Raw genomic sequence first — 18,563 nt, 5'->3', positions numbered from 1 at the left:
TTAGTGACAGTGTAACAGGACAAAAACAACTAAATAGTACTATTCTGTATTATTATTTAATATCGATGATATAGACCGGATCATCATTGACGCCAAAATCACGAAAAGGTTACAGAGTAACTTAATAACACTCTAATCCTCATATGCCCTTATAATTAAATTCTCTCAGTTTCTGCTTTAGTTTCCACGACTTTGATTTGGTGATTTGATCATTCATCCTCCAAGCTCGTGTGTCGGGTGAGGTTCGTTTCTAACTTATTCGTTTTGTTTCAAAAGCTCTCTGATTGAATCAAGAAAGAGCTCTGATTGTTTAATGTTTTCATGGGGGTGAGTATCGTTAAGAGTCGAATAGTATTTAGATAGAGATGTTTTTAAGTCTATTAGTTTTTATTAAAAAAAACGCTTTGATCTCTCATATAGCTTTGTTACATGTCTGATACATCTTCCGTAGACATCAGATGCAAAAGTGAGAAACCATAACTCATAGTTTTTATCGATTTACAAACAATAAATGTTTTTTGGACCGATCAGATGTCATATGACAGATTACTATCTTCTTCTTTAAAATGGTTGAAACCTCCAACTTCCATATACTTTTTGTGCACTTAACCAAATCAATGGTGCTTGTCATTGGAAACGTGTACTGTTATTATTCACATTACTTGAGATGACTACTGAAATTTTGTGCACTTAACCAAATCAATGGTGCTTGTCATTGGAAACGTGTACTGTTATTATTCACATTACTTGAGATGACTACTGAAATTTTGTTTTCAACTTTTTCTTTTTCGGGGAACGGCTATTCTAATACTTATATTACTTGAAGTCCGGAAAACTAGAACGGAACAAAATAACCAATGTATTACAAAAAAAGTTCTTGATATCTTAGCTGACGAATATGATGGTACATAAGATCTTGCTATCTTAGCTAATTAATTGAGGAATAAAAACAATTGAAATTTTGTTTTTAACTTAAGTTCCAAAATTTATAACATGTTATATAAACCAGTTTGAAATTTTCGATGAAAATTGGATAATTAGTTTTTAATTTATCCCATCCATTGTTAATTAGTTGCACTCTTTCAATAGAAAAACTAGAGAAATGCAATTAACACTGAAATCGCTTTGATCGATGTTTCTGAGTATCAGATTCAATTAAAAATAGGAGGTAAGAATCAAATCATTCGGAAGAAATGGAGGAGACAGAAACTAGGGCTTTCCTATCAAACGAACAACATCCAGAAGAAGAAGAAGAGCCACAGTTACCACGTTCCATGGTGATGTCTCTCTATCTAGGCTATTTTCTTGCTCGATGGGGTGCCAGGTCTGATAAAAAGCTTCTTATATTTTTTTTTTTTAAAAACATGATTTCACGTAAGATTAATTTCTTAATTTTGTATAATTTATTTGAAACTAATTGCAGAACTTGGGAATTCTCAGTTGCTCTTTATATGATTTACCTCTGGCCAAACTCTCTGTTTCTCACTGCCATGTACGGTGCTGTAGAATCCGGCTCCACCGCAATCTTCGGTCCCATTGTAGGCCAAATGATAGATGGAATGAGCTACGTTAAAGTCCTTAGACTCTGGCTTGTAACTCAAAACCTCTCCTTCATTGTTGCTGGTGGTTCAGTCATTGCTTTGCTCCTAGTCCCTGATCTCAAGTCTCAAAACTTCCCGGTCTTCGCAACATTAGTCGTGTTGACAAACCTCTCTGGTGCCATTGGTGTACTCTCTACTCTTGCAGGCACCATTTTGATCGAACGAGACTGGTAAATTTAGGTTAATGGTTTTTTTGTAACCACAATTTGAATATAAATGAGACTTTCTCGATATTATTACAGGGTTGTGGTTATGTCGGAAGGTCATTCACCGGCTGTTTTAACAAGAATGAACTCTGTTGTTAGAGGAATTGACTTGAGCTCTAAGCTGCTGTCTCCGGTTATCACTGGTTTAATTATTAGCTTTGTCTCTCTAGAGGCATCAGCTGTCACGTTCGCGGCTTGGGCTACTATAACAGTGTGGATAGAATATTGGCTCTTTATATCTGTATACAATGGTGTTCCTGCGATACTACAAAGCGACGAGAGAAGGTGTTTAAGGTTGTCGTCTCAAACAGATATTGCATCTCAGTATTATGTTCCTCTTTTAACCGATGAGAACACACAAAGTAGAAGTGGAAACATGAGGATTCTTGAGAGAATCTCGGAGTCTTCTTTTGTTGGTGCGTGGAGGAACTATCTTAATCAAGATATTGTGCTTCCTGGAGTTGCGTTGGCTCTACTGTTCTTCACTGTCCTCAGGTTACCTTCTTATCTCTCTTTACTTTAGAGACGTCGTCCTTTATCGCATAAATATAGTTTCCTTTTGAAACAGCTTTGGGACATTGATGACGGCAACGTTGGAGTGGAAAGGGATACCTACTTATATCATTGGTATAGGCAGAGGAATCAGCGCCGGTGTTGGACTAACTGCTACAGTCGTGTACCCTCTCTTGCTGTCCCGTCTCTCACCACTCAGAACCGGACTCTGGTCCTTCTGGTCTCAGGTAATATGATACTAATCGAAATGTGACATAGCAGAGTAATAAGTTAGAGAAAATGCAATATTTTTTTTTTTTTTTTTTTTTTTTTTTTTTTTTTTTTGAAAGAATTTTAAATTTATTCATCAAAAAAAACCTTTTACAAGCTAAGCTTACTGTTTACTTGGACATCAAGCAAGAAAAACCAATACAAATCAACAAAAGAAAGCAAAACCTTACTTATAACCAACTTCCCAAATCCCCCTCAACTTAACCATGAGAAAATGCAATATTATTCGTGTAGTATGATCTTCTTACACATGGGAGAAAGAAATTAACAAGCTATGTGTTATTATATTAATAAATCAAAGTCTCCATAAAATCACTAGCCTATAAAGCAGATGATTACAAGAAAACCTAGCTGACTAAGAAGCGTTAAAAACCTATCCTGACTACAATTTACAAAATAATATAGTACATATATCTACTAGAGATGAATAGTGCATCAGAATCTTGATTTAGTTAATTATTCAGTACTATACATGAATCGGTATTTGGTTTATTAAAAATTTGTTATTGAAGTTGGGTTCTTGTTTCTCTAGTGGACCTGTCTTTTGGTCTGTGTTGGATCGATTTGGGTGGAAAAGGAGAAAATAGCATCATACATGCTCATGGCTGGAGTTGCTGCTTCAAGGCTTGGCTTGTGGATGTTTGATCTAGCAGTAATCCAACAAATGCAGGTGCGAATATAAAGCTAAAATAATGGTTTTTTTTTGTTTATACTGCTTCAAAGTTTTGGTTTCTGTTGTTGTTATTGAGTGTATCATGTTTTGGGAACATTGCTTTAGGATCTTGTACCGGAATCGGACCGTTGTGTGGTTGGAGGTGTACAGAACTCGTTACAAGCGGCACTTGACTTGATGGCTAATCTTTTAGGTATCATTGTATCTAATCCTAAGGTAAAATAACCACTAACGTTTACAGATGACTTCTCAATTAATGATATCTGTTTTCGTTATAATCTGTGTTTTGGACGTGTTTAAGGATTTCTGGATATTGACGTTGATCTCATTCGCTACGGTTTCGTTAGCCGGAGTTCTCTATACAGTTCATCTCTACCGTATCCGAAAACATCTGTTTCACTTGGAGAAGATTCCACTATTGAACAACTTTTTCATTCGTAATCGTTCAACTTAGTTCCTACTTTCTTCTCGTAGTTACATGTAACTGTATATGTAACGTTTAAAGAATATGACACCATTTTAAATTTCAAATAAACATTTTCTTACTCCACAAGGGCACCCTTTTGACCTATACTCTAGCCGAATCAATAGCCAGAAAAATATGCTGACGCCTTTTATAATCGAAAATTTACAACGTAATAGAAATTTATTATTGCATACCTCTTTTCTATTATTGCATACCTTTCTCACTAAAGTTATGTAATTATCTCATCTAGTACAATCTCATAGAACAATAGATTAATATTAACCAATAACCCAACGTAAGCTTATTATATGAATCCACCTTCGTCGACCTTCGGCGTCCTCTCAACGCATATAATCTTCTGACCTACTCGTCACATTACCACAAAATTTATATTTAATCTTAAGGCAGTTAAATTATAAGCAATATTATCTTTGATAAAACGTATTTTGGACGAATAGATCTGATGCATTAAACTATGAGACTATATAATAAAATCTATGAAAATGAAATCAAAACACGTTTTCGTCAAATTGTTTTACCTATTAACGTTCCGTTCATGTGTTCAAAGGCTTGTTCAGCGCTATCACTGCTTTCAAACTCAATGAAAGCAAATCCCCGCGGCTCTCCTCTGAAATCCTTTGGTAGAACCGATCTTATAATCTTTCCGAAGCACGAGAACATCTGAATCAATGCCTCATCAGAGACTTGTGGATCGATATTTGCTAAATACAAACTCGTGAACTGGCTTGGACGAGAAGAAGATCCGTGACGATCCTGGTTACTCATCTTTAATTAGCTATGTTCAATACCTTCATAGTAATAACTGTAATGGTTTTCTAATAGGTTTTCTAAAAAACGAAAATAGAAAAGAATATGTGTATTGATATACAGTCAGATATATTAACTAAAATGAGTAATTACTTATTTGACTATGACACATTTTATTTTCAACTTCATAGTACTAAATGTAATGTATCTGTTTGTAACAAAAATAGAAAAGTATATGTTTTCTATAAAACAAAAATAGAAAAGAATATGTGTATTCATATACAGACAGATTTATTGACTAAAATGAGTAATTCGACTATGACACATTTTATTTTCAACGTCATATATAGTACTAAATGTAATGTGTCTTTTTGTAACAAAAATAGAAAAGTATATTAATTTGTATTCATATACACTCAAATTTACTAACCAAAAGTAGTGATTACAGATTTGACCATTAGGAGAGATAACAAATACTCTAGATTTCAGTTTGCATTATAACAAAACCCAAATTAAAGTGAACCAAACAATTTTTGTTTGACATGCTTGACTGAAAAAAAGCTAGAGAAGTACAAACTGCAAATTAAATCATATATAACTATATTGTAAAAAATAGTTTTGTGATACGGCTAACTGGAATTCACTTTAATTTAGGTTACTACTGGATTAAACTAAACCGAAACCGAATAAACCGAAATACAACTCGGTTTACATGTGACGCTTCTCCATCAAACCGGAAATCTCTATATTATTATTATTATTTTATTTTTTGAACTTTCTCTATGTTATTTTTTATAAGTCGAATTTGCATTGAGGTGTTTTGTAAATTGCAAAATGTCTTCAAAGAAGCACATACAGATCAATGTAAGTCTAGTTGTCATGCAAACCTAGAAAATTATCATATACGATCAAGTCCTTGTTACAATATATCAAGTCTATTATATATCATGTTGAATTCATTTGTCTATATATTTTATTCATTAGTTTGAATAGGGGGAAGTTGCGTTCTAAATATAGATTGCAATATTTTATTCAATATATTCATAGGTATGAATTCCAAGAAACGAAATTTATAAAGTTGCACTGAAAACAAAGAAGATCTTTTCACTTCATTTCAGTAAATCACAATAATTCATTTTGAGAAAGATTCAGATCGATCAGTAAAGAGAAGGTGTCATGTCAAAGACTTTGTAGACGCATTTATATCCTAACTTTGGCGTTTGCTGACCGTGGGTAAAGTATATCTCATCTTCCCTACAAGCAGAGCAGCCCAAAGAGCAAGCAATCCAAGCAATGGATTAGGACAGTTAAATTAGGTTTTCTTATTAAAATATAATTTATTAGGCATTTTCAGTTAGAATTTTTTTTGTTAAAATTCTAGTTCTAATTTCTCTTGAATTCAGATTTGAACAATTCCAAAATTACGAATTTGTTTTTAGATTTTTGTTTAATTTTTAAAAAGTTAATAAATGCAAGCGAAGATATTTTGAGGACATCATGTTTGAATCTAGAAGTTTATTTAAGGAATATTAAGTTTTCATATATAATTAGTGGTGATTTGTTTAAGAAACTAAAGATTCTTCGATAATCGATGTCCAAAAAAGTTCGAAACACATAAATTGTTTATCGCATATTATTGACTATTTCGGTGTAGTCGCCACAACTGAGAGAAGTTTTTTGAAAGTGATGCTAATAAAAAATTATTTGCAGTCTTCCATATAACCAGAAAAAATAAATAGGTTAGTTATATTATCAATTGAAACAGTTATGGTTTAAAGACTTGACTATATAATTCCAATTGATGATTTTGTAGAAAAAATGTAAATAAAATTTTATTTCTAACAATAAGTGCATATAATATCACTGTTTTTATAAATAGATTGTAGGTTTTGATTTTTTAATAAATATTTATGCTAGTTTCTATTGTTTTGTGATATTGATAAAATATACAAGAGCACAGTTTTAAATTTTAACTGGGATAGTTTCAGAGATTAATCCGGCACTGCCTACAAAACCAAAATTTCTTCTTACCATAATGAAGTATGAGACCACCACTTTTATATGCCATGAACTTTGCATGAAATCTGAATTCAACTCCCTACGCTAAATCACAATTGATCCTGGTTCCGAATATACTGTCATAAAAACTAAAATTGTAGAGTTCTCCAGGCTTCAAAAGGTGGTAGTCTAGATCGTCTTCGTCTTATAAACAATGAATTTTGAGAACGTTGTTTTCAGCAAGAGAATTTATAAAATGTAACGAATTTTTTCTTTTGATGGCCAGGGCGTTACTCAATACTACGCACAATGCAACGATAAACGGATAACACATATTATTATGTATACAACTATATCTCCTAAAACCTCGACAATAACAAAAACAATATTGTATTCTATATTGGATCAGAAAAATATACTGATCAAGATAACATCCCTTTAATTTGCACAAAGAATGTAACTATAATAAATAAAACCGCCCCTCAAGTTTAGCAAAATTAAATTCTTAATCATTCTTATTGACACCAACCAAATAAATTATATGGCTGCAATTCCGTATCTGGCTTATTTTTAGAAGTAATATGCGATATGGTACAACCTGATTATTAGTTTAATTAAGATTAGATGGAAATGGTTAGATGCTTGATTAGTATTTTAAATTACAAGTTGCATAAAAATCATTAATATACTTGGCCAAACTACTATATTTCTTATCACAGTTGCATACTTGTCCAAACTATTATATTTCTTATCACAATTGCATAATAAATCACACTCAGACGTAACAAACTATGATAAGTTGGCTAAGTCAGGTCGCTTCACATCAACTAGAAAACTGAACAGAGGTAGACCTAAAAATAAATTTGACAGGGGTCAAAAATAACTAAACGTATTGTTGGAGAGTATCAAATCCGGATTTTGAGGGTCAAATACAGAATTTTGCCAGTTCAGCTACTTATTTTTTTAACAATTTCTAATACAAAATAACAAGCTACTTATTTTTTTAACAATTTCTAATACAAAATAACATTTTATCATGGTGTGTGACCTCGCTCCTCTTCACGTGGGTCCGCTCCTGAGGGTGAGTGGCTTAGTATATAAACCACAAAGACGTTTGTTAGAAATCTTAGAATACATCACAATTTGATTTCTCAAACTTTCTTCCACTTTATCTTTCTCTTTCTCAATAAAGAGAAGTCTTTGCTCTGAAATCTTGAAAATGGATTCTTTGATCAAACTCTTTTTATGCCTCTATGGAGTTCTATTCACTTCTCTACTTTTTGGTAAATAAATTTACACTCATTTTATAGCTTTCTTTCCAATGGATTCTCTGAGACCAACATGCCCTTAATATTTTAATTGTTTTTATATACTTTATCTCCAGCTGAAATTAATGGAGTTGAGGGCTCAGAAAAGAATCATCGTTTGTACGGATTCAGACCAACGAAGCTGTTTGTGTTCGGAGACTCTTATGCAGACACAGGGAACGTTAAGAAGTCTCTCTCTAGTTCTTGGAAATTTCCTTACGGTATCACTTTCCCCGGTAAACCCGCTGGCCGTTTTTCCGATGGCCGCGTCGCCACTGATTTTCTCGGTAAACTCTTCCTCTTCGCACTCCTTAACTACTAAGTAGCATATTTTTGTTTTTAGTATGTCAATTTTCTGTTGACCAAATCAAGTAAAGTCCGGCTGTAATCACTTGACAGTATACTTATTACCGCATGTTTAAAGACTTTACTATTTGATTATTTCAATTTCAGACGTAAGAGATCAAGTTTGATTAATAACCAAGTAATAACATGTAAATTATACTGTATGTGTCTGTAAATGATGACGCGTATTAAATAAGTTCAGGAAACAGTGATGGAAGACAGGTCTAGTGTCAAGTAGGCGAATCACTATGTTTCGTTGCTTTTTGCCATCTTCTTGTCGTGCTTTACTTTTGAAAGTGATTTTCACTTCTTATTTTTTTCCCGCTAAACTATTTTCACTGAACCAGGAAAAAATAAAACTATTTTCAGTTTAGTTGCTAGATATTAACATTTTCCTTCCAACAAAATTTCTATGTAGTATAACTTAGTAAGCTATTGTACTGTTTATTTTGAGATATTTTCCTATTATGAACCTTATATACCTACAAGCTACAATACATGTGCTTGTGTATTGATGAATATATTGTGAAGTAATTACGCATCATATCAGCTTCTTTTTTCTTGTGTTACATTACATCTAATGAAATTTTAATTTGTTCCTGAAATATTGTGTAAATGGGTTAATAAGGGAAACTAGTCGATTATTTACCAGCGGTCAGTGTTTGCATCAATCCACAGCGTATTGATCTGTATAGTAGTTGCACATAGTACAAATGAATAGTATATAAACAAATTAGTTGTCTCTTTTGCGTTCATAGTATTCGGTACTTATCTGTTTTCCTTTTTAGCTTCTTGTCCTTTATATATCTTTTCATAAAGGTTTAACTTTTTCTATTATAATGTTTCTGCTTAATAATCGCATCATAGCTACTACCACTAAGCATCAACAAAGCAAAGACACTTCATGCATCCTTTCTTTTTATCTTTGTAATAATATAAAACGACTAAAGCTAAAACATATGCGCTGTCAAAGTCCATATATTCAGAATAATAACATTATTCTAAAACTAAAGTACTTCTATCAAAAAAAAAGTACTTCTATCAATAGCCATCGTTAATAAAGTCATAAACAAAACTTTTATAGCATGAATTGTATAATTAACTATTAATCTATGAAATAAATCGTTATAACTTATAACTCATCAGATACATTATAGAATATATTTTTTTTCTTATTGTAGCAAAATTCGTGGGGATAAAATCACCAATCCCATACTTCTGGAAAAATTACGCGGGAAAGAAACGTTTACAGTACGGAATGAACTTTGCGTACGGAGGAACAGGAGTGTTCAACACTCAAGTTCCATTGCCGAATATGACCACTCAAATCGATTTCTTCAAGAACATTCTCAACGCTGGAGACATCTACACTCCCTCCAACCTTATCTCCTCCGTCGCGCTCGTCAGCGTCGCCGGCAACGACTATTCCACTTTCATCTCGCAAAACCGCCCTGCCTCGGTAAGAAATAAAAATACATTTTACATTCATTTTGCTTATCTTTTGTTATTGTAGATTTAAAATACTATTTTATTAATATAAAATGTACACATTAGAGCAATAATACAAGCTGTGCTACATGGATATTTAGTTACAAATAAATGCAACTGATCTACATTTTTATCAATACATTTTACATTTATTTTGCTTATCTTTGTTACAGCTGATTTTGTTTCATTTATATATTCATTGCATGTCACAGGACTTTCCAGCATTCATAAAGCAAGTGGTGGATCAAACAGAAGTGAATCTGAGGCGGATCCACGCCTTGGGAGTAAAGAAAGTAGCAGTACCGTTGCTGCAGCCTCTCGGTTGCCTCCCTGGCATTACCTTTGCCTCCTCGTTCCAGCGTTGTAACGAGACACAAAACGCTTTAGTGAGACTCCACAACAGCTTGTTGCAACAAGCCGTGGTAAAGCTCAATAACGAAATCAAACAGTCCACTTTCATCATCATTGATCTTTACAACGCTTTCTTGAACGTCTTCAACAACAAAGGAGCAAATCCAGGTATTAGTTTTAGTTTTGAACTTTCTCAGTGTTTTAATTATAGGGTATATATTCAATTTAGAATTTGAAGTGATTTAAATTTTTATAAGCTTTTAGATGATTTTTATTGAAATAAAAAAAGTTTAGTATGATTTTTTTCTTGTTAAAACACTCTTTAATCTCATTTACAAAAATATAAGATCTGGATTTTTATTTTATCTTTAACTACAAAATTCCCATAAAACAATTTAGATTGATTATAAGAATCATAAAATTAAAATATTTTCAATAATATTGCATGTCAAATGCAGTAAAATTATTAGTGTGATTGATTGGTTTTGCGGAAATGCAGGGAGTACGACGTTTCAGAGCCCGTTGAAACCGTGCTGCGTAGGCGTGAGCAGTGAGTATTTCTGTGGAAGTGTGGATGAAAAGGGTGTGAAGAAGTATATGATATGTGATGATCCTAAGTCTGCCTTCTTTTGGGATGATAGTCACCCTACAGAAGAAGGATGGAGATCGGTTTACTCTCTTTTACACGAAAGTCTTACAGCCTCTTTTATGAAAGCGTGAGGAGGAAGAAACAAAAAAAAAAACACTTGTAGGGTTCTTCTCAGTTGTTTGTTCTTTCTCTGTTTTGTTCAGTATCACTTCATTCATTTTGTGTTTCTATTAGGCCTGGGCATAAAATCCGGAACCCGAAATCCGAACTGAACCCGAACCGAAAAACCCGACCCGTTATCCGACCCGAAATGTAAAAATACCCGAACGGGTCTTCTAGGATGGTATAAAAATATCCGAACCCGAAGTGTTATTAACCGAACCCGAACGGGTAATCCAAAAAACCCGAAACTAATAGTTAATATAAATATTTTGAAATATATATATATATATATTAAGTATTTTGGTTATTAAATTTAATATTCGTGGTAATATGATATATAATAATAAATATTAACAATATTAAAAATATTTTAAGTACACAATTAGTTATAAATAAGTAGTTTATAATTTGTTCATTGAAATAACAAGTCTACTCTCTATAATATAATGTATATTGTTTACAAATAATATTTGTTTTCATGCTTGATTTAACATTTTATTGTTATTTTAGCAATTTTATGTATGATAGATTAAATTTTATTAATTTAGTTGTTTTTTAATGTTTTTCTTTAAATTTTTGTTTTTTTACTTTGGTTATATCCGAACCGAACCGATATAACCCAAACCCGAATGATATATGGTTACTTTATGGGTTTTAGGATGCAATATAATTTTTAACCGAACCCGACCCGTACTAATAAAATTTTACTATAGGACCTAGGAGCGTAAACCCGAAAACCCGAAAATCCAAAAAGTCCGATCCGAACACCAACGGATACCCGAACGCCCCGGCCTAGTTTCTATGTTCAGTCTTAAAAGTCTTTGCCACTAAATAAAACTATTTTAAACGTGTTCATTTCTAGTATTAATTAATTATCATCCTTTTTTATTTCATTAAGAAAAAGAAAAAGAAAGCTAAAAGTAACAAAGATTAAAGGGATTCAACAATACAATTTTGAGCTAAATAGTTTCAAATTTATTTCTCAATCAAATAAATCCCAACAAACGTTATGAGACATGACATAAAGCCACTCAAACTCAAGACAGAACACACTACAACACACAACACGAGTCAGAACGTAGAAGCAGTTCTGTTCCCTTTTTTTTTGTTTTTCATATGTTGCTGACGAAGGAAAGTCCTTCCTTGGACAACACCTCAACGCTCTCAACAGAAGGCTGTTCTCTCGCAGCCTTAGCAATCGCCTTGTTCTCATCAGGACTCCCTCCTTCTAGAAACACTCCTATCAACTTCCCTTCTTTGATCCAGTAGCTCCCGAACTTCGGTTTAGCAGATGTCGGGTCATTGTCACCAAACAACACGGTCTCTCCAACGTTATCACCGTAGAACTGCCACGAGAGATTAAAGGCTCTAGAGTAGAAGTATGGAAGATAATCATATTCAGGAATAGAACTTCCTTCCTCTGCAGCCTTGATCGCCTTAACGGCTTGCTCAGCAGACTTGCGAGCATGGTCCACGTGTTCAACGCGTCTCATATCGTTGTAGAGTTTCATAGGGAAGGTGGCTATGTCACCAACGGCGTATACATCTGGAACGCTCGTTCTGAAGAATGCATCAGTCTGTAAAATCAAAAAGGAAAGATCTCATCAGTCTTACATAAGTTTCACAAGCTAGAGAGTCATTGTAAGTAACAAACAAACCTTGAGTCCACCCTTGTCTTCTTCAACTTGGCCTTTGAAGAGAGATGTAATAGGTCTAGCACCAACACCTACGATCACTATATCAGCTTCTAGTTTTCTTCCGTCCTTCAATAACACCTCAGTGACCTGAGCATCATAAAATCAAAAAGAGCGGTTAGTATTTGCTGAATCAGAAAGAAACTAAATTGCTTTTACCTCTCCAGCAGAGTTAGTGGTGAAACCGGCAGCAACGGTGCCTTTGACAATGTTGATCCCTTTGTTGGCGTAGTAACCCTCATAGAAGGAAGCAATGTCAGCGGTGAAAAGCCGAGGCACTTTTTTTTCAAAAGAAGTGAAAGATGTTAGTTATAAAGCAGAGGAAGTGGTTTTTGAATTTGGATTAAAGAAGGAAAGACTTACTGCACCAAGGCTCTGGATAAACCATGGTAACTTCCATGTTGTTAACCTTGAGAGCAGAACTGAGTTCAAGACCGATGTAACCGCCACCAACAACCACAGCTTTGCCATTTTCCTTTTCAAGCATTGCAGTCAGAAGCTCATCAGCATCTACAAGCTCTCTTAGGTAGAATATATTCTTAGCATCTGCTCCTTCCACCCCAAAATCTGACAACCTTGTGACCTGCACAGTTTTTCAAAACCTTCCTTTAGAAGGGAAAGCAGAAAGAGACAGAGAGAAGAGAGAGAGAGAGATTGTGTGTGCGTACGGAAGAACCAGTAGCAGCTATCAAAGTTTGGTACTTGAAGACTTGTCCAGTGCCACTGACGAGAGTCTTTGAAGCAAGATCTGCTTTGACAATCTCTGTCTCCAGAAACAGATCAATCCCTAGCAAAAAAAGTAAGAAGACATATGATGAGTAAAGAGAGAAACTAATGTTATGAAGCAACTTACAAAAAAAGTAAGAGACACACTCACCATTCTCTTTGTACCACGGAGGGAACTGTCTCTCTCCCCCACTTCCAGCACAGACATAGAAACCCGGAAGTGAAGCTTTATCTGTGTGTTACCAATAAATGACAACAAATAATCAAATAAAGAAAACCAAAGCACGGACGGGACTACCTTATATATATAAACAAAGAGTTTTTAAGATCAGAGAAAGTTTTTACTCTGGAAATTAATATATCCTTTGCTGAGTGCAGGACGCTCATAAGGAGGCACCTGTTTTAACACACACACACACACAAAAAAAAAACTATTAAACCAAAAGAATCTATCATTTTCCAAGGCCTGAGACAGAGCTGTTCTTGGTCAACGCAGAATAAAACATTGGTCTTACACATAACACATAACCTCCAAATTTATATTAAAATAATAATAATTCAAATCTTTAATAAATGGTCCAACCCGGCCACCCTGAATCTCAAGGGCCGGGACTCGACGAGACTTACCGGTTCCCTGGAGATGATAGCAAGTTCACCAGGCTTGAGACCTTGCTTAGAGAACTCTCTAGCCGCGTATCCCTATGATTCAAGAACATCCCAAACGTCATATATACTTCCTAGTTCGTTCTTAAACAATAGATCTAAAAGCTAAACAGTGAGAAGTTCAGAGCATATCAAAAGAAAGAGAGACTCACGGCGGCGACGCCACCTCCGACGATCACGTACTTGAAGCTCTTCTCTTCCGCCATTTTGATTGCTATCAAATCGTCCTTTTTTTTTTGTTACTTTCGTTTTTGTGGATCCGAGAAACGTGATTGGGTCCAACTCCAAGGGGGTTTATATAGTAGAACAAGTCATGTCTGGAAGGAATCTTACACGTGGCTTATTATTGACCGTTGGATATCCCGCGCTTTGTGTAGAAATCTAAATTCAGAAATCAAATCAAGGCAGGCGTTATTGTAACTTGTAACATTATTGACCCGGTACCAAAAAGGTTGTGGGAGAGACAAGTGGGGACCCGCCCCCGCTTTTTTCCTCCATTCACAAAATTTTGTCACACAAATGAAATTAAAATGGAGGATACACTCAGATCTGGGATACACACTGGTGGGTGGAAATTATTTGTACTGTCTTCGCCTGCAAATAAGAGTAAAAAATGTGTATCTTACTCATCTTTGCACACTTCTCAAACCAAAAAAGAAAAACAAATTAACAGAAAAAATGCTTAAAATATTTCACCTATAAATAAAACAATAATCTTATCTTTAACACGTGATAGATCGGATACCTTTCACATTTTGGGAGGGGTTTTTTAATTTATATATTTTGACCTATATGGCTATATTAGCAAAGAATATAGTATAAACTAATAAAAAGGAATCAACAACTGCTTTGTCAGTAATCACAATGCAAATTGGCGAATTAAGTAACATATCTTTAAGGGATTAGTGGTGGGGTTCGTTGGAATTTACTACTATTCTTCTTTTTATCAGTGGAGTATTTCTAATTTCAAATATACTCATGAATTATTTGTAAATTGCTTGCATGTAAAGTGTGGATTACCCGCTTAATTTCATTTGGTGAAGGTCAACTTTAATAGTGTTTTTACTTGTCAAATGTACTTGCTAACAATCTAATTTTGTGATTTATTACTCGATTTGACTAATGATTACTTGAACTAAACGGATACGAAGTATATAGCGTAGGTACCGACAGATACCAAATTAATTACAACGACACATGGATATGATGAGTGTCTCTATGTGGGCCTTTACGTGAAAAAAATAATTCTATAAGAATAAAAGCCCAATAAGACTTTGGGCCAAACTATATCTTGGACACTAATGTGTAGACGAAACATTTAAGACCTTGACTACCAAAATAACGCCAATATGTTAGTTTGGGTCTATGTGGGCCTGTTTGTAAGAAAAGGAATCTATCCTGTGAGATTTAGTTCGGAACTTTGGACCAATTTTAAAGTTAAAAAAATCGAACGAGGATAAATAATTGGGAATAAAACGTTTGATTTTGGTGAAAATATCAATTATGTTTACTTGTATGAGCATTCCCCAATTTATCATATTGCTCAATGGACAAAAATGTAAAATAATTAATTATACTTAGCACCTTTACTTTTTGTGGGTCAAACCATTCATTAATACTAGTACTAATTAAGTAGAAACAGATTTTACTCCACAAAGTAGGATGAAGATAATAAACAAAAGGTTGATTTGGCTAATCCATCAGCAACACTATTATCCAAGTGCGAAACAAAACAAAATTGAATAGAGATGAAAGTTCGACTCAACATGCGAATATCATAGAGGATACGTCGGAATGAACTTAGCACGTCTACTATGTTCCAATTTTGAGCCTTTTCGTTTATTATGATGTATACATATCTAATGGAAATTTGGATGCTTTCAGAATACATATACAATATATATGTGTGTTTTCTATGTTGTGACAGTACCGCGCCGTGCCGCAATTGCATATGTTGATCAAAATAAAAATTCATGTAATAAGACGTGCATGAATTAAAATATAAATGCACCGGTCGTGCATGAGCATGGAGAAAAGCTAAAAAGCGACACCGATTCAGGCTTAAGATACAACAGAGACATTTTGTCCCAAGAATACGTCAGTCACAAACTTTAAATTATATAGTAAGACCAAAATTTTGAATCAATAATTCATATGTTTGATATATCTATTAGATTTGTTGGCGTATACTTATATCTTAGCTATTATTTTATCTTCTACATAAATTGCATCGGGACATGCTTCTTTCAACTCTGCCCATATCTCTTCGATATCTCATTGATCGTTCACATGATTAGCCGTATAAGTACAGTGTGATCAGTTTTATTTAATATATAATAATACAAACAAATCCACGTATATATATTAGTATATCCAACATAGTATATGGGTTATACATGCATGCTGGTATAAATATACTTCTAGGTTTCTAGTTTTTTTTTTCTAGTTTCTTTTAGTTAAGATTACTACAAAGAAAATAAGGTATATATCAAATGGAAAACGTGTATACAAAACATTTAATACTCTGCGACCTTAAATCATCAAGTGACTTATAAACATGTAAAACTACGTCTGCAAAATTTAACAGCAAAAAAAAAAAACAAATTTCATTTGCAAATAAAGGTGGCAATGTTATATTTTAAACGTTAATCGTCATTATCATATTATGATTTAATTGCGACCTATATAAAATATAGATTCAAACCAAACGCGAAAAAGGATCCAATGAAGAAAACTAGAACATCATTGAGCGTCGAATGATCGCGACTTGTAGACCACCATAACGAGGGCTGAACAAAATGCCGACACGCACGTGTGGCTTTCCATGGCCGCACACGAAGCTTGTCCTTTCTCTATGTGGCGGTGCTCAGTAAACAAGATGAGTGATAAAAACAAAAGAAACTCATGGGCCTGTTTTGATTTTATAATATTCATGAATCGATTGTTTTTTTAATGAAACGTGAATCGATGTTATTGTCTCCTCTTCTCATGTCTTAAGTACTTTTATACCCCTTTGTTTCATAATAAGTTTTTTCTTTTTTTTACACAGAAAATCACTTTACAACTATAATGCAGATTATACTTATTTTCACCTAAAAATTAGCATTAATTTTATAAATAATTTTATTTATCTCAAATACTATTGGTCAGAGAAGTATAATTAATAACAACTTACATATATTTCAGTCACTTTCTTAATCCGTGTGAAAAATATAAAAATGACACTTATTCAAAAACGAAATAAATAATAAATTACCATTTACAGCTGTACTACAAATAATAACTTGAAGTTTGAATTATTTAAAGAATTGTTACTCAAAAAAAAACTAAGTAATTAACTCTTTCTATTTGTTATTCTAATCTTTACACAATCACTTTACAATTTCAATACAAATTATATTTATTTTTAGCTGGAAATTAATTGTAAATTACATTAATTTGATAAATAATTATAAATAATTTTATTTATCTCAAATATTATTGGTGAGAGATGTGTAATTAATAACAACTTATATATATTATCGTTTCTTTCTTAATATGTGTAAAAATGTCAAAATAACAATTATTAAAAACGGGAGGGAATAGTTTACTTTTATTAAAGCTGATTTTATTTAATACCAATGCTGATCGAAAATTAAATTTATAACCTTGTTAAATTAAAATTATAGAATTAAGAAAAATAAAATTTGAGCATCGTCCGAAAATGACATACCGACAAATGAAATAACAGTAATAGCCTTGATAAAATTGTAGAATTAAGAAAAATAAAATTTGAGCATCGTCGGAAAATGACATACCGACAAATGAAATAACAGTATAAAATTAAGTATGTCTTAAGTTTGTCTTGTTATGTGAAAACAAGAAGAATTACCAAACACCAACCACTAGAAGCACCAACCTTTATACCTAAATACAAAGATGATTCGCTTATAATAAAGAAAAAATTACTAGCGAGCGGGTGTGTACTTTAATTTTTATATGATTAACTATCTTTTTCAACTTTATTTATACGATGTTGGTATCTATTAAGGTTTGGTTACAAATTTGCAAGTGATATGTATGATAATGATGATAATGATTTTTGTAGATTAGATTTTAGTGTTTGAGATAAATTAAAGATTTTTCCTTTTAATATATTAGATTTAGTTTTTGAGATAAATTAAAGATCTATAATCTATATTAATTATGGCCTTTTGACACGTTGTTGGGATATCTGACTTGACTACCATTCCTTGATCAAGAATATCTCCAAAAATACACTATATTTTAAAGTTCGCAAAATTCTATATTTGAAGTTTTAAGCTAGTTTTTTCTAAAGTAAATTTCAAACATAACTTCAAAAAAATTTATATTTTATGTTATGGTCATTATATTTATAATACTTAATTTAAATTCATACAACTTTATAAATAAATAGCACATACATATAAATATTATAAAAATATTAATTAACAAAATGATACAATAAAATATATAACTTTACATATAAATACTTAACTAAATATTAAAGTACAAGTAAATTACTATATTATTCTATAAAACTATTTTCGTAATACTTTCATTTATGATCAATTAGTATATTTGTTAAGTTTCATTTCTAATATTATTGTTATCTAAATCTAGTTTTGAAAAAGAAGTTATTTTAAAGTTTTTATTTATTTTTATTTGTAGAAATTAAATTAATAAAAGTAAATTTGAAATGTTTATGAGTTATAAAATTACAAAGGATTAAGAGATTAAAGG

General features: G+C 32.7%; 4 protein-coding genes across 4 annotated transcripts; 2 read left to right on the top strand and 2 right to left on the bottom strand.

Moving 5' to 3' along the window:
* Positions 1-54: 54 nt before the first annotated feature.
* On the top strand, positions 55-3,816 carry LOC108846301 (solute carrier family 40 member 2). Its single transcript, XM_018619525.2, has 8 exons — positions 55-242; positions 1,150-1,324; positions 1,424-1,771; positions 1,844-2,302; positions 2,376-2,547; positions 3,123-3,260; positions 3,369-3,479; positions 3,565-3,816. The coding sequence occupies exons 2-8, from the start codon at positions 1,194-1,196 to the stop codon at positions 3,715-3,717; spliced, it is 1,512 nt and encodes a 503-aa protein (XP_018475027.1). The 5' UTR covers positions 55-242; positions 1,150-1,193; the 3' UTR covers positions 3,718-3,816.
* Positions 3,817-4,033: 217 nt separating this feature from the next.
* LOC108845679 (polyadenylate-binding protein, cytoplasmic and nuclear) lies at positions 4,034-4,515 on the bottom strand. Its single transcript, XM_018618844.1, has 2 exons — positions 4,269-4,515; positions 4,034-4,092 (listed from the first exon to the last, which is right to left on the bottom strand). The coding sequence occupies exons 1-2, from the start codon at positions 4,513-4,515 to the stop codon at positions 4,034-4,036; spliced, it is 306 nt and encodes a 101-aa protein (XP_018474346.1).
* Positions 4,516-7,617: 3,102 nt separating this feature from the next.
* Positions 7,618-10,792, top strand: LOC108847717 (GDSL esterase/lipase At5g03610-like). Its single transcript, XM_018621039.2, has 5 exons — positions 7,618-7,778; positions 7,880-8,089; positions 9,329-9,606; positions 9,848-10,154; positions 10,486-10,792. The coding sequence occupies exons 1-5, from the start codon at positions 7,715-7,717 to the stop codon at positions 10,704-10,706; spliced, it is 1,080 nt and encodes a 359-aa protein (XP_018476541.1). The 5' UTR covers positions 7,618-7,714; the 3' UTR covers positions 10,707-10,792.
* An 897-nt stretch (positions 10,793-11,689) lies between these two features.
* Positions 11,690-14,108, bottom strand: LOC108847599 (monodehydroascorbate reductase 2). The gene is made up of 9 exons (XM_018620878.2): positions 13,973-14,108; positions 13,785-13,856; positions 13,503-13,554; positions 13,309-13,389; positions 13,100-13,218; positions 12,795-13,014; positions 12,591-12,709; positions 12,396-12,521; positions 11,690-12,314 (listed from the first exon to the last, which is right to left on the bottom strand). Exons 1-9 carry the CDS (start codon positions 14,024-14,026, stop codon positions 11,850-11,852), a joined length of 1,308 nt encoding a protein of 435 aa, XP_018476380.1. The 5' UTR covers positions 14,027-14,108; the 3' UTR covers positions 11,690-11,849.
* Between the last annotated feature and the right edge of the window lie 4,455 nt (positions 14,109-18,563).

The sequence above is a fragment of the Raphanus sativus genome, chromosome 3, assembly GCF_000801105.2.
Source record: "Raphanus sativus cultivar WK10039 chromosome 3, ASM80110v3, whole genome shotgun sequence".
Lineage (NCBI taxonomy): Eukaryota > Viridiplantae > Streptophyta > Magnoliopsida > Brassicales > Brassicaceae > Raphanus > Raphanus sativus.
This window is presented reverse-complemented; position numbering and strand designations above follow the sequence as displayed.

Excerpts from the sequence above, each read along its gene's own strand:
- LOC108846301 (XM_018619525.2), top strand. The coding sequence starts at position 1,194 with ATGGAGGAGACAGAAACTAGGGCTTTCCTATCAAACGAACAACATCCA. Across the intron at positions 1,325-1,423 it reads CTTGCTCGATGGGGTGCCAG|AACTTGGGAATTCTCAGTTG; the intron begins GTCTGATAAAAA and ends AACTAATTGCAG. Across the intron at positions 3,480-3,564 it reads TCATTGTATCTAATCCTAAG|GATTTCTGGATATTGACGTT; the intron begins GTAAAATAACCA and ends GACGTGTTTAAG.
- LOC108845679 (XM_018618844.1), bottom strand. The coding sequence starts at position 4,515 with ATGAGTAACCAGGATCGTCACGGATCTTCTTCTCGTCCAAGCCAGTTC. Across the intron at positions 4,093-4,268 it reads CATGAACGGAACGTTAATAG|GTCAGAAGATTATATGCGTT; the intron begins GTAAAACAATTT and ends TGTGACGAGTAG.
- LOC108847717 (XM_018621039.2), top strand. The coding sequence starts at position 7,715 with ATGGATTCTTTGATCAAACTCTTTTTATGCCTCTATGGAGTTCTATTC. Across the intron at positions 9,607-9,847 it reads CGCAAAACCGCCCTGCCTCG|GACTTTCCAGCATTCATAAA; the intron begins GTAAGAAATAAA and ends TGCATGTCACAG. Across the intron at positions 10,155-10,485 it reads CAACAAAGGAGCAAATCCAG|GGAGTACGACGTTTCAGAGC; the intron begins GTATTAGTTTTA and ends GCGGAAATGCAG.
- LOC108847599 (XM_018620878.2), bottom strand. The coding sequence starts at position 14,026 with ATGGCGGAAGAGAAGAGCTTCAAGTACGTGATCGTCGGAGGTGGCGTC. Across the intron at positions 13,857-13,972 it reads TCGGAGGTGGCGTCGCCGCC|GGATACGCGGCTAGAGAGTT; the intron begins GTGAGTCTCTCT and ends CTTGAATCATAG. Across the intron at positions 12,315-12,395 it reads AAGACAAGGGTGGACTCAAG|ACTGATGCATTCTTCAGAAC; the intron begins GTTTGTTTGTTA and ends TTGATTTTACAG.